Here is a 12099-nt window from a genome sequence, read left to right as displayed (position 1 = left end):
ACTTGTAAATATTGTTCTTCGCATTCCAAGTTCGAACCTTACTGGTTTACAAACCCGACGCAGACCGGAGTACGGTCGAAAACGTTAGTTTTCTATTAAAGTGTTATTACTGGACTTTTAAGGTTCTCAAGTGTAAAGTATTGACAACTTTAATCGATATTTATCGGTAACTGACAATAAAAAGTCAACAAAATAAAAGATTATAAATATGAATTATGAATCAAGATTTTATTTATTTTTCATAACTTGAAGTGATTTTATTAAAAATTATTTTGTTTATTAAAATCTCTTAAAATTAGAGAAATTCTTTAGAATTCACAGATTAAATTGTTAGTATAAGAACCAAGAATCTTGTCTCTCTATCCTCCACTAAAATTAGTCTGTGTATCTTGTTTTAATTAAAGATTCTAGAAGAATTTCTCTAATTTTAAGAAGTTTAATAAAATAATTTTATTTATTTATTTAAGTACTGTATATGATCTATTAAATGAATAAAAACAAAATATAATTCTCACTTGAACAGAAAATTTATTTCCAGAAGTTAAATCAATACTATGCTGCAAGTTTTGCTTTGCCACTGATTTCAATTTCTTTAATTTTCCTGAAAAAAATTTATTAATGTAAAAAATTTGATAAAAATTTAGGTAATTATAAAAGTAAAATATTAATTAACATATACTATATCATTCAATTGTGGCTGTCGGATATGATATTGTATATTTTGTATATTTTATATTGAATTAGTCTTAGATTTTCTTTGTTCCTTTGTCTAACTCTTTCTAGAACTTTCTTTTGTCTAACTCTTCCTAGAACTCTCTTTGTATAACTCTTTGCCCTTGGGGGAGGATTATCTTTCCCTCAATAGTAAGAACAAAAGAAGGAGTGAGGCCCTAAAGCAAAACAGACAGAAAGAGTGCCAGTCTGGGTTGGAATCCCGAAGAGGTAGGAGCTGAAAAGGAGTGCTCCAGAAAGGGAGAAGGATGATCTAAGAGGATAAAGTGCAGAGAGAGATCATCGAGGAAAGACGACTCAGTCTGAAAGAAAAAGATTATAGACGAAAGATCTATAAGGAAAAGGGCTACAAACGTAACAAAAGAGAGAGATCCGAAGTTGTTCCCCACCAAAAGACACATCGCAAAGAAACCCGGGTATTTCTACTACTTTTCTTATCTTTCCTTATTTCTTCTATTCTTCCAATTTCTTTTAGTTTTAAGTTAGTATAAGTTAGTGTAAGTGAATACGGTCCTCGTCAGATTGTCGCGTGTGTGCAAGATAACTGTTTTTTGAGGACAAACTTTTAATTCCTGTATATATAAAATTCTAGAAGTTGTAAAGTTGGGATCCTATGTAAGAACCTGTTCAGAGAGAATAAAACTACTTTGTATTAAGTTTTATTTTGTACCATTTCGCTCGCGGGATCGTGTACCTCTTGTTACGAACACCATACAATTGTAAACTTTTTATAAGTGAATAACTAATATACAGACAACATGACACTTCAAATAAAAAATACATCAAAATAAGTACATTCAGCCTGAATGAATTCAAACATTTGGTGTGTTTCTAGAAGGTGCATGTTTAATTCTTACATAAAATTATATACATGCTTTCCAAATAACAGCTTTTTTTTAGTCATCTTGGTTTGATTCCTTTCTATTAACTTACAAGTAACCTTCGAATAGAATAGAATAACTCGTGCAAAAAAACAAAAAAACCCAGTAAAAACATAATTTAATAAAAAAATAATGATTTTGATTATAACCTAACAATGATTTCTAAAAACAAACTGTTAGAAAGAAATATATAAAATTGAACATAAATATTTAAAATTGTGAAACTGGCATCTAATTGGATGGTAAAATAACCATGAATTTGAGTGTTTATCAATTAGACAATTCATTTTAAAAATTTCAAAATAAGATCTTTGCGCTTGTGAAAGGGTGTTATGGTCCTTGTAATTAAGATTGTGATATTTATGAAAAGGTTTCAGTTAGCTGACTAAGGCAAACACCCAACAAACAAAGTATGTGCACTAGATGTTAAAAAATTTATTTATACGTGATACAGATCAATCAATGAATAAATGCCAACTCCAGGATGGTCATTCTACATACCTGATTGTCAGCAAGACAATTGGATAATTATGATGATACACCAAATCATGATTATACTAATCTGTACAATAATCAATAATAATTCTTACAAAAAGAATTTCTTATCACTAACTTTTAATAACTGAACTTGCACTAAGAAAGGAAGTTTGAAGATAGGGAGCAAGAAGTAGTAAAGATGGCAGATAGCACAGGACAAAGGTACCTGGGTCCTATTAACATCTTTGTTGTCATGAGGGGCCACGTAGAATGTCTTGCACGAAATTAACACTTTCTTCTTCGCCTCTGTTCCTAAGGGTTTTTGATCACCAATTCATTGCTCTCTTGTTCAAAACTTACAACTGGTCAAGTTGATGCCGAATCCAACACACTATCTTTGGGCATAGGAATTTCAAAGATCTCCCTGAAGTTATGAATTTACCCATATACTCATGTACTGGACAATTTTACACAACTATACTCTCTTACAGCACAAGCTAAAAAGTGACAGTTCTTCACTTCGTATGCCCTCGGGAAACCTTGTACTTATTGTACTAATGATTCCAGGAAGTGGCTCTCACCACCAAAGACAAAGAATTAAGGAAATTAGAAAGTTCTAAAAGGTGGATAGAACAAAGAACATGGAAAAATATAAAAAGACAAAAACAAACAATATGGCATATAGCCGCAAGGTGCCTACAAACTACCACCAAAAACTTCACAACAGAGTTCTATATTTCATAAACACCAGATTAGGTATATGAAAAACACCTTCACTCCTGTTCCTTCTACTCTGAGTATGTTTTCTTTTGTTAAGGTGTGGCCGTTGGCCATATTAATGTATATTTTTGTAATTAATAATTCTATAAATTTAAGTTAGGCTTAAAATTTCTTTTGTTTTCCTTTCTTGTTGACTAAAAAGACTTCCTTTTTAATTACTTTACTATGTAATTGCTTTATTACCTGGTGGGGAGTGATGCCTCTGACATGAAAAACAACATTGTTAAAAACAAAGTAATAAAAGAGAGGAGAAGAAAAAAGGGGCAGAAGGGATCTCGACTCTCGACGAGAAAGGTCGAGGAGAACGGGCTCTGAAGCGGAACGACAGAAGATAGGAATCGAGGCTCGACGAGTGAGGTCGAGGCGAAGAAGCCATCTAGTCTGTTAAAGTAGGTAAAGAACTTCTTACTGATCTGCCAAATTTGTTGGATTGATTCAGCAGTAGAATATTGACAAAGTTAACAATAGAAATCTACTAAAATAGATTAAAGAAGGAGCCAAGGAAAGCCTCATTGATAGGAGTGGATGATTGGAGACATCAGTAACCCAGCCCAGTATCACAGAGCACCCAGAGCAGAAACCCAGATATTTCCACCTTCCTCTTATTCTGTATCCAAATTCTCTTTTCTTTCCTTATTCCAGTTTGTAAATAGGTTAAGTATAGATATAGGGATACTTGTAATATTAATAGTATTGTTTTATGTATTCCGAATTTTGTAATTTCACCACCTACACGTTGGGATCCAGTGTACAAAGAACCCGATATTGTAGTGTAGATTATCCGGTGGATCGAAGTACACGGATGTAATAAAGATGTATATTAAGGACTCAAGTAATGACCAATTACACGTGCACGAATTTGACAAAACAACAGTAATTTATTCTAAAGTACAATAACTGTGAGATACTTCCTATCCCTCAAGTTTACACGATACACAGCTTAAAACTAACGAAATTTACAATACTCTATATACATATATACACACACATTTTCCTTCTATACGATAATTGCATATAGTAGCCTTCGACAAATCATGGTATTATGTTAAGTGAATGCAACACGATCTCGAGTTTCCGAGCATTCCTCTTCTTTACATCAAACCTCAAAACTAATAGTTCTGTCCGAGACCTGAATGTAATTCATGTCACCAAAAGTACGTCCCTCTATGATACTCCTCAATTGCACTACGATGGAAATGGATTGTGCTTCCCGACTGAAAATGGCCGCCATATCTCGACTCCTGTTCTCCCGGTCTAACTCTGACGTCCTTGCCGACCTTTTCTTCTTCCGACCTTCCTCGACGAATCCAAAAACAACTAAAAGTGTCCTAAATCGTGAGAGTTCCTCAATTTATATTCCCGCTCTCCGGAGGTCCGCTTCACTTACTGTCCCACTCTGGACCAATCAGAAGGCTTTTCACGTATCCTATGGTGACATCATAACAAAATTCCACGCGACATGGTACAAACCAAGAAAACCCAATACATACAAAAAGGAAACCCAGAAAATAAAATAATAATAATACATAGTCGCGTAGCACTACAGTAGCGAATAAAAGTATATTTTGTAAATTAACAAAGTGTGTTTGTTAATCCTCGCTTGTCATTCACTGTTGGTTATCACAAAGATACACAAACCTGGCACTCCACCAAGTCACATTGCAGACAAATCTGCATCTTTATCAGTACACATCAAATGACTACTCATCCATTTCATTAACAACAAAATGAAGAGCTACGACCATATAATTGTGAAGTTCCAGCCACAATCTGAAATTTGTATTAATTGTGTAAAATTTCAAAATTGTTAAAGTAAAAAGAAAACTAAAATAAAACTTACGTACGAAAAATATTCTAAAATTAACTTTCATTTAAACCTACTAACCGGAATAAAAGTTGTTTTAATATTGCGAATGTTTTCGATGCTCCTATTAGAACAAGTTTTACTCCGGTTAGTAGGTTTAAGTGATAGTTAATTTTATATTCATCCCGGGGTAGTAAGGAGAAATATTGTTATAAAACACTATAAAAACAAATACGACATGATGATAAACAGGCAAGTCCCAAATGCGACTCCTAGATGTTAGAAAATAGAAGAGTGTCGAACCAGAGAAAAAGAAAACTTTGACACTGGTGCTCATAAATAATAGATTGAAGTTAATTAAAATCAGGGAAAACCAAAGCTGTGGAGTCAGAGTCAAAAAAAATTTCTGACCAGAAGAGTCAAAGTTGAGAAAAATGTGTCGATTCCGACTCCAGCATTTCTCTCTTTTTGTTTTCAACAGAAAAATGTTTCAAGTTTAATATTAAAAATTGGCAAGATGCAGTTTCTTGATATGAAGACTCTCAGGTAAATGAATAAACGTTCATTTCATTTTCCAAATTTGCCTGCCATATGCTTTTCAGAAAAATTTTACTAGTTTAAATTGGAAAATTGACAAAGGGTGGTTTATTTGTATGAAGTTTCTCATGCTATTCAGTACATCAGAACCACAAAATTAATCAACAACAAAAGAAAGATAGAGATAAAAATAAGGTAAAGTATATTAAACAAATACTTATATACAATTAAAGAGTTTTTTCTAGTATTTTCTAAATATTTTATTTTCCGAGAATGTTTTGATAAAACTCATTATATTTTGGATTATCGACCCATGTTCCGGAGTACATAATACTAAATGACAAAAGATGAATTCTTGGAAAGACTTTTTCTCGTTTCTTTTTCTTGTCTTTAAAAAAACTTGAAATATTGGTATTTGATATATATATATATACACACACACTGACCTCCTCCTCCACTCGCATAACACGTAACAAAATGTGACTGCCATCCGTGACAAGCGAGTAGTTCAACAACCTGTTGATTTTAATAAACCTTTGTTTTGTTAAATAATGTCTTTACTCAACTGTCAACCACAAATTATCATCGGCTACACTGATCTCCTCCACTCGCATAACACGTAACAAAATGTAACTGCCATCCGTGACAAGCGAGTAGGTCAACAACCTGTTGACCGGAAGGAAGGAGCAGTCCGACTTCCTCTGACCCTTCTGCAGCTCACAGTATATTTCCCATCTTCAAAAATTGATATATATATATATATATATATCATATTGATCATATTGATATATATATATATATCAATTTTTAAAGATGGGAAATATACTGTGAGCTGCAGAAAGGTCAGAGGAAGTCGGACTGCTCCTTCCTTCCGGTCAACAGGTTGTTGACCTACTCGCTTGTCACGGATGGCAGTTACATTTTGTTACGTGTTATGCGAGTGGAGGAGATCAGTGTAGCCGATGATAATTTGTGGCCGACAGTTGAGTAAAGACACCATTTAACAAAACAAAGGTTTATTAAAATCAACAAAAAATTTAATTACAATTCTAAGTTCTCTAAGCTACAATTCTAACTCTCAATTTCACGTAGGGGGAGCCTGAGAGAAAGTTTACAATACTGATTTTATACCTCTTTGCAAGTAGATGATGGAATATACAATTATTATAGGCACTAGGTCAAATTTTCGCAACTCCGATAAACAATTAATTTGCAGCTCGTCCACGAGCACACCTGATTGGCAGATCGGAAGAGACTCCCCAGAGGAGGAAAAGACGTGGTTTTTTAGATTCGCCGTGGGAACTAAGTAACGAGATCGTTGTTAGGACAGAAGAAAATGATGAATTCGAATGTTTAGTATAAATTTTGTGATGTTACAGCGTGAGATCGGTTGCCTTAATACAAAGAATTGAACCACACTTTCGGGAACCTTTTACCAGTGTTGGATGCAAAACGAAAAATCTTCGTTAACGTTTTCGAACTTGGTAGTTCTTCTTCAGACGGTAAAAAACGAACAACGCAGATCGAATAATGGAACGAATTATTTTTAAACCAAAATCGAATGCTTCACAATGAAGCTGGTCAGACATGCGCATACGGTGCGAGTAGATGGCGATTAAAGGTCCGTGTCAATGAGGGTCTGCCAAGTGGTGGACAAATTGAGTTCCTCTTTATAGTTAATGCAGGTGGTGGTGCGGCTGTGTTTGTAAATGGAGATAGCCTCCAACCACCTCAGGTGTTCAGGGTGAGGCGATGTGATGATAAACCTGGCTTGGTTGAGGGCCGCTTCGATGTCCGGATCGGTGGCGTAAGTTGAGAGTGCCGTAGAAGTTACCGAACGCTAAAAGAATACATTATATTTTTTAAAAACTCGCCAACGAAAATCTTCCGTTATTCGGTTTGGAACGTTCGGCACGTGCCTCTTTCAAATTTGTTCTTTCCACATTCGCCTGAAGACGACGATCGTAATTTTTCGTCGAAAGTGCTTGCAATAAAAAGAAGAATCTACGTTAACGCTGAACTCAGTGCTAATTATCAGAAGTATATGCAACTTTGGCGTGAGTTAACTTTTATTATTTTCTAGAATCTCTCCCATGGAGAATATCCGCATTGTGCTCTCGTAATCTGATCCCCAAGGATCTCTTGGTTGAGTCAATGTAAACAAGGTTTCTGTCAAACCTGTGATCCTTAAGAGGAATGGAGTAAACGCCCGGAAGTCTGTTGGGGTTGGGGGATCTTTCCCGCTACGGAGTATGTCCAAGATGGTGGGACGTCTTCTGTATGCAATCTTAATACGGCGCTTGCGAGTAATCCCCTTATATAACGTTGCCACGTACAGATTATATGTGACGGGGATCCGTGTCTCATCCTCAGGTTGATTGCCGAGACGTGAGCAAGCGAATGTCGGAGATACGTGCTGTGCGACGGTGACGGTAAACTAATCTATTAATAAGCTTGTGGTACCCGTGGATGGTCGCTACGCGTCTGATATGCTCCAATTCTGTGGCCAGTGCTGCTGGAGTGGACAAATGCGAAAACGCCCTCTTAATTAACTTGTCGAAAGCGGCGGACTTGTATTGGAATGGGTCACATGACCCAACAGGGATGTAAAGAGAGGGCGTCCCAGGTTTACGGTAGACCGAAGTTTGTATAGATGGTTCTTCAATGCTGATGTTTAGATCTAAAAAGTGGACCCCCGTTTTGTTAGCTTGTTCCAATTCTACGGTCAAGCCATAAGGGTTGTCATTAACCTCTTCCACAAATGCCGACACATCAGGTACGTTTCTCCATAATATGATTATGTCGCCAATATACCTTTTGTACAAGATGATGTCATGAAGATAGTGCGGCAGGACCTTTTGCTCCAATTGTCTGATGACCATCTCGCACAAGTCTCCCGCTACTGGGCTCCCCATAGGGACTCCTCTTTTTTGTGTGTAAACAGCTCCATTGAACATGAAAAACGAGTTATAGCACAGCACATGGGCCATCTCCAGCACTTGTTTGTGCCAAGTGCGGTCTCCAACAATACCAAGGAGGAGGTCCCTGAGAGTGCAAAATGCTGGGGGAAGCTCCAGTGATGGGTATAAAGATTTAAAATCCAAAACAATGATAAATCTTGGGGAAGAGGAAAGATCCTTAAGAATAGAAATGAGGTCCCCAGAGTTAGCTCCTTTAATCGCCATCTACTCGCACCGTATGAGCATGTCTGACCAGCTGCATCGTGAAGCATTCGATTTCGGTTTAAAAATAACTCGTTCCATTATTCGATCTGCGTTCCTCGTTTTTTACCGTCTGAAGAAGAACTACCAAGTTCGAAAACGTTAACGAAGAATTTTCGTTTTGTGTCCAACACCGGTAAAAGGTTCCCGAAAGTGTGGTTTACATCCCCGGTGTTCCATAATTGTATGTAGATACTTACGAAGAATTATAAAATTTCCCACAAATTCTGTTTTTCACTTAAAATCGTAGGAATAACTCATTTGAAAAAACTAGATAAAAACCCAAATTTCACAATACCGTATATTTCAGCAGATAAGACGACCTTCAGATAAAAGAATATATAAATTTTCGTCAAAGTTTTATAGTTTTAGCATATATCTGTCTTATAAGACGACCCTCGAACTATCAACAGTTTACGAATTTAGTTCAGATCGGCGATCATCATCTGGATAATAATATCGTATAGCGTATACGGAATTATGTCCTACTCGTAATTTTTTGAAAGACCATCAAATTTTATTTTCTTGCATCTGGCAGCACTTCCATGCAATTGTTGCAAACATTTGCACTGATTTGGCCATTCGGATAATGACCTTGACAATTCACAAAAACGTCGTACAAGCTATTCTATTTTCTGGACATACTCTACTCTCTACTAGTAAATAATTACAGTTTGTCCGTTTTACTATAATAGTTTTAATTTATATAAATTTCAATCCAATTTTTTTTGTATCTGTCCTCTAAGACAACCCAGATTTTGGGGCCCTTTTTTTTATAATTCAACTATTGTCTTATCTGCTGAGACATACGGTAGTTTCATCAGATAAGCAATCAGAGAAGACCAATGAATTATTTAAATTTGAAGTTGATTTAAGGATGTCTATGAAGATGGATTTAACTAATGCTATGTTTCTTACAACCATTTTAAAAAATTCAAAATTTTAAATTTAGTTTTTTTTATTTAAATGAAAGAAAATTTATTTTATATTTATTAATTTTTTAAAATGTTTTTGTATTTTGTTATAATTCATTTATTTTAAATACAAAATGCAGCAATTTAATTTATGAAATATGTAGTTTTCTTTGTAGTATTTGTGTTTAGTGGTTAAATTCACTGGACAACAAAAAAAATGTTTTTGAACGTTTCCTTTATTTCATGAGCGAAATCTTACAAATTTTGGGGTGATAAAATCGAATATGACAAAGAAAAATTTTTATCAGCTCTAGTTTCTGTGATGTACAAGAGATGGCAGTATGTGATTTTAATGGCTTAAGAAGAAACGACACATTTTTATTACATATGCTAACAACATTAAAAGTGCTTTTGAATTTTTGAAAATGTTTGAAGTTCAAATTCAAACATTTCATCAAGCCATTAACGTCACAGCAAACAACCAGATTGTTTTTCTTCTCAAAAAAAGGAATGGGATCCCTCTAACGTTCTCTGTACTGTGAGACCCCGACATCACGTTGGAGAAGATTCTGTTGCTGTAGTCTTGACCCTAGAAGTTCCGCTTTATTCTTTGACAAGACTAGATCTTGAATGAGATAACTCAATTTCGCTTAATTCAGTGTGCGGTGTATCATCTTTTATCTCAAAATCAGGGTCGTGGAATGTGGAACGCTTGTTGGGTTCTTCCTCTCTTGCACTTTCTTCATTTTCTACTTCAAGCTCATAATGTTGGAATGGAGTAGGATCTGGTAAACTATCTGAATGTGGAATAGGTCGAATTGCAAATGGAATATTTGGGTATTGAACTGTTTCTTTCCTTCATTGACAATCCTGCCTTTATAAGTGGAATCAAGCAGAAATAGCAGTCATCTGCATGGTTTGTAGGCTCCCACCAAACCTTAGACACAGCAAAAGTGATAAATCATTTTTTATTTTTCAGTCTTTCTCGTAGTATAACTGAACAAGAGTTGCAACGTGGAGCCCATGACTTATCCTGCCCCTATCTTTATACCCAAATAATGGTGATAGGCAGTCTTCAGAAGAGGCGTCAGATTGTGTTTCTGTGAGAAAATTGTTATTTCACTATGAATATAATAAAAATTGTTCACTAAATTTACACATTTTCGTGGCATTTTGGTATAATCAGTATTACACTTCAAAAGTACTCCAAAACCAGAAATTTTAACCAAGAAAAACAGAAGCAATATTAAACTCAAAGTCATAGCTACATTTAATATGTTTATAACCTACAAACATATGAAGAACGTTTTGCTATGTAAGTGTGAGAGGTGTGACAACTCCCAAAAAATAAATTTTCTCCAAAATACAAATGTAGACTCTAAAAAATAACATATCACTGTATCTCCAAAGCCAGAGCTAATCTGTCATTTTTATGGAGATTTTTGAATTCAGCAGATAAAAATACATAAGAATATGCTAATTTTGAGCCCGTAACAAAATCATTGTCGTCCAGTGTTATTTTTGACCCAATTGAATTTGAATATTTTTGAATCATTTCTTTATTATCCCCAGTCAAAATAAGTACTCTATTTTTATGAATGAGCCAGACTAATTGATCAGAGTATATAAAATAACAGTCTTCTAATCAGAAATACTGAAGTTAGAAATGAACTGTCACAAGCAAAACGTTTTTTACCAGTATTTAACTAAACAAAACTTCCAAACGTTTTCGGCCTGCTTCAGGTGCTGAACTAAACTGGCTTCCTACTTGGACTGTTAGAATGATACTGTTAGATTTTAAACATTGTATATATCACATTTCACCCTTCTGCCTGGCTCTATTCGAATTCCTCTAACAGATATCTCCCCGCATGCATGATAGTCTCACCATCTTTAAAGTTAATACAGTTGCCTCTTAAGTTGGCTTTATAAATCTCCAAGGCCTCCAGGTGACAAATATGATCTATTTAAAAGGCCTGTCTAAGTAATCTGGTGTTCTGGAAGTCTGCCCAAACTTCCAAGTTGGTGGCGTACGCCAACAAGGCAGTGATGTGCCTGTTGTTTGTAAGGTTGGATTGATGTTCACATATCCTTTTTCAAGTTGAACATATGGTTGAGCCAATATAAATTAAGTCTGCTAAGATCTATTTTATCTTTTGTGTTGTGTAGCAGCTTGTAAATTGTGCCGGATCTCCTGTACACGATCTCTGTGCCATTCTGGTTTGCAATCTCCCTGTATAAAGAGTTCAAATGTTGATTAAACTGGACGACTGTGTGCCTATAGCCTGTAATGGGCTGCTGGCTACTGTTAGATGTAGACCGGGCGTTAGAAATGCTGCGTGGGGACGTTGGTTGGAGTAGGCACGGACCAAACTGCAAACCATGCCTCTTTTGTAGCTGTGTTCAACAGCTATATTTTCTACATGTTGAAGCTCTAGCTCTAGCTCAAGGTGTTGTGCCTGTTGGTGTGATGAGTAAAGATGGTGAGACTATCGCGCATGCATGGAGAGATCTGTTCGTTCATTAATTTAAAAACACTTGCTAAGAGTTCCGTAGACCAAAGACTGCAGATTTTTTATTTTTAGACATATAACTAATAAGTTGGCTTACAATCTGACTAATACCTTTAAAGAAAATGCAATGGTTATTGACAAAAGAATACATGTGAAGTCAACTCTGACGAATCACAACTCTCGCATTCAAAAGTTCCTTCCCCTCTACCTCCTACTGATTTGTTCGTGCGCTACACATGG

At 35.5% G+C, this 12099-nt stretch overlaps 1 protein-coding gene across 5 annotated transcripts in view; it reads right to left on the bottom strand.

Moving 5' to 3' along the window:
* LOC136979441 (extracellular matrix organizing protein FRAS1-like) overlaps positions 1-12099 on the bottom strand; it is a 522959-nt gene that overhangs the window by 168991 nt on the left and 341869 nt on the right. For all 5 annotated transcript variants that reach the window (XM_067275439.1, XM_067275436.1, XM_067275435.1 and 2 more), the window contains one exon: positions 516-601. In XM_067275439.1, the coding sequence (XP_067131540.1) occupies positions 516-601 (86 nt within the window). The remainder of the gene's footprint in view (positions 1-515; positions 602-12099) is intronic.

This window comes from Centruroides vittatus, unplaced genomic scaffold (genome assembly GCF_030686945.1).
Source record: "Centruroides vittatus isolate TY-2023 unplaced genomic scaffold, ASM3068694v2 contig_620, whole genome shotgun sequence".
Taxonomy (NCBI): domain Eukaryota; kingdom Metazoa; phylum Arthropoda; class Arachnida; order Scorpiones; family Buthidae; genus Centruroides; species Centruroides vittatus.
The sequence above is the reverse complement of the archived record's forward strand: the minus strand, read 5'-3'. Positions and strand labels throughout refer to the sequence as shown.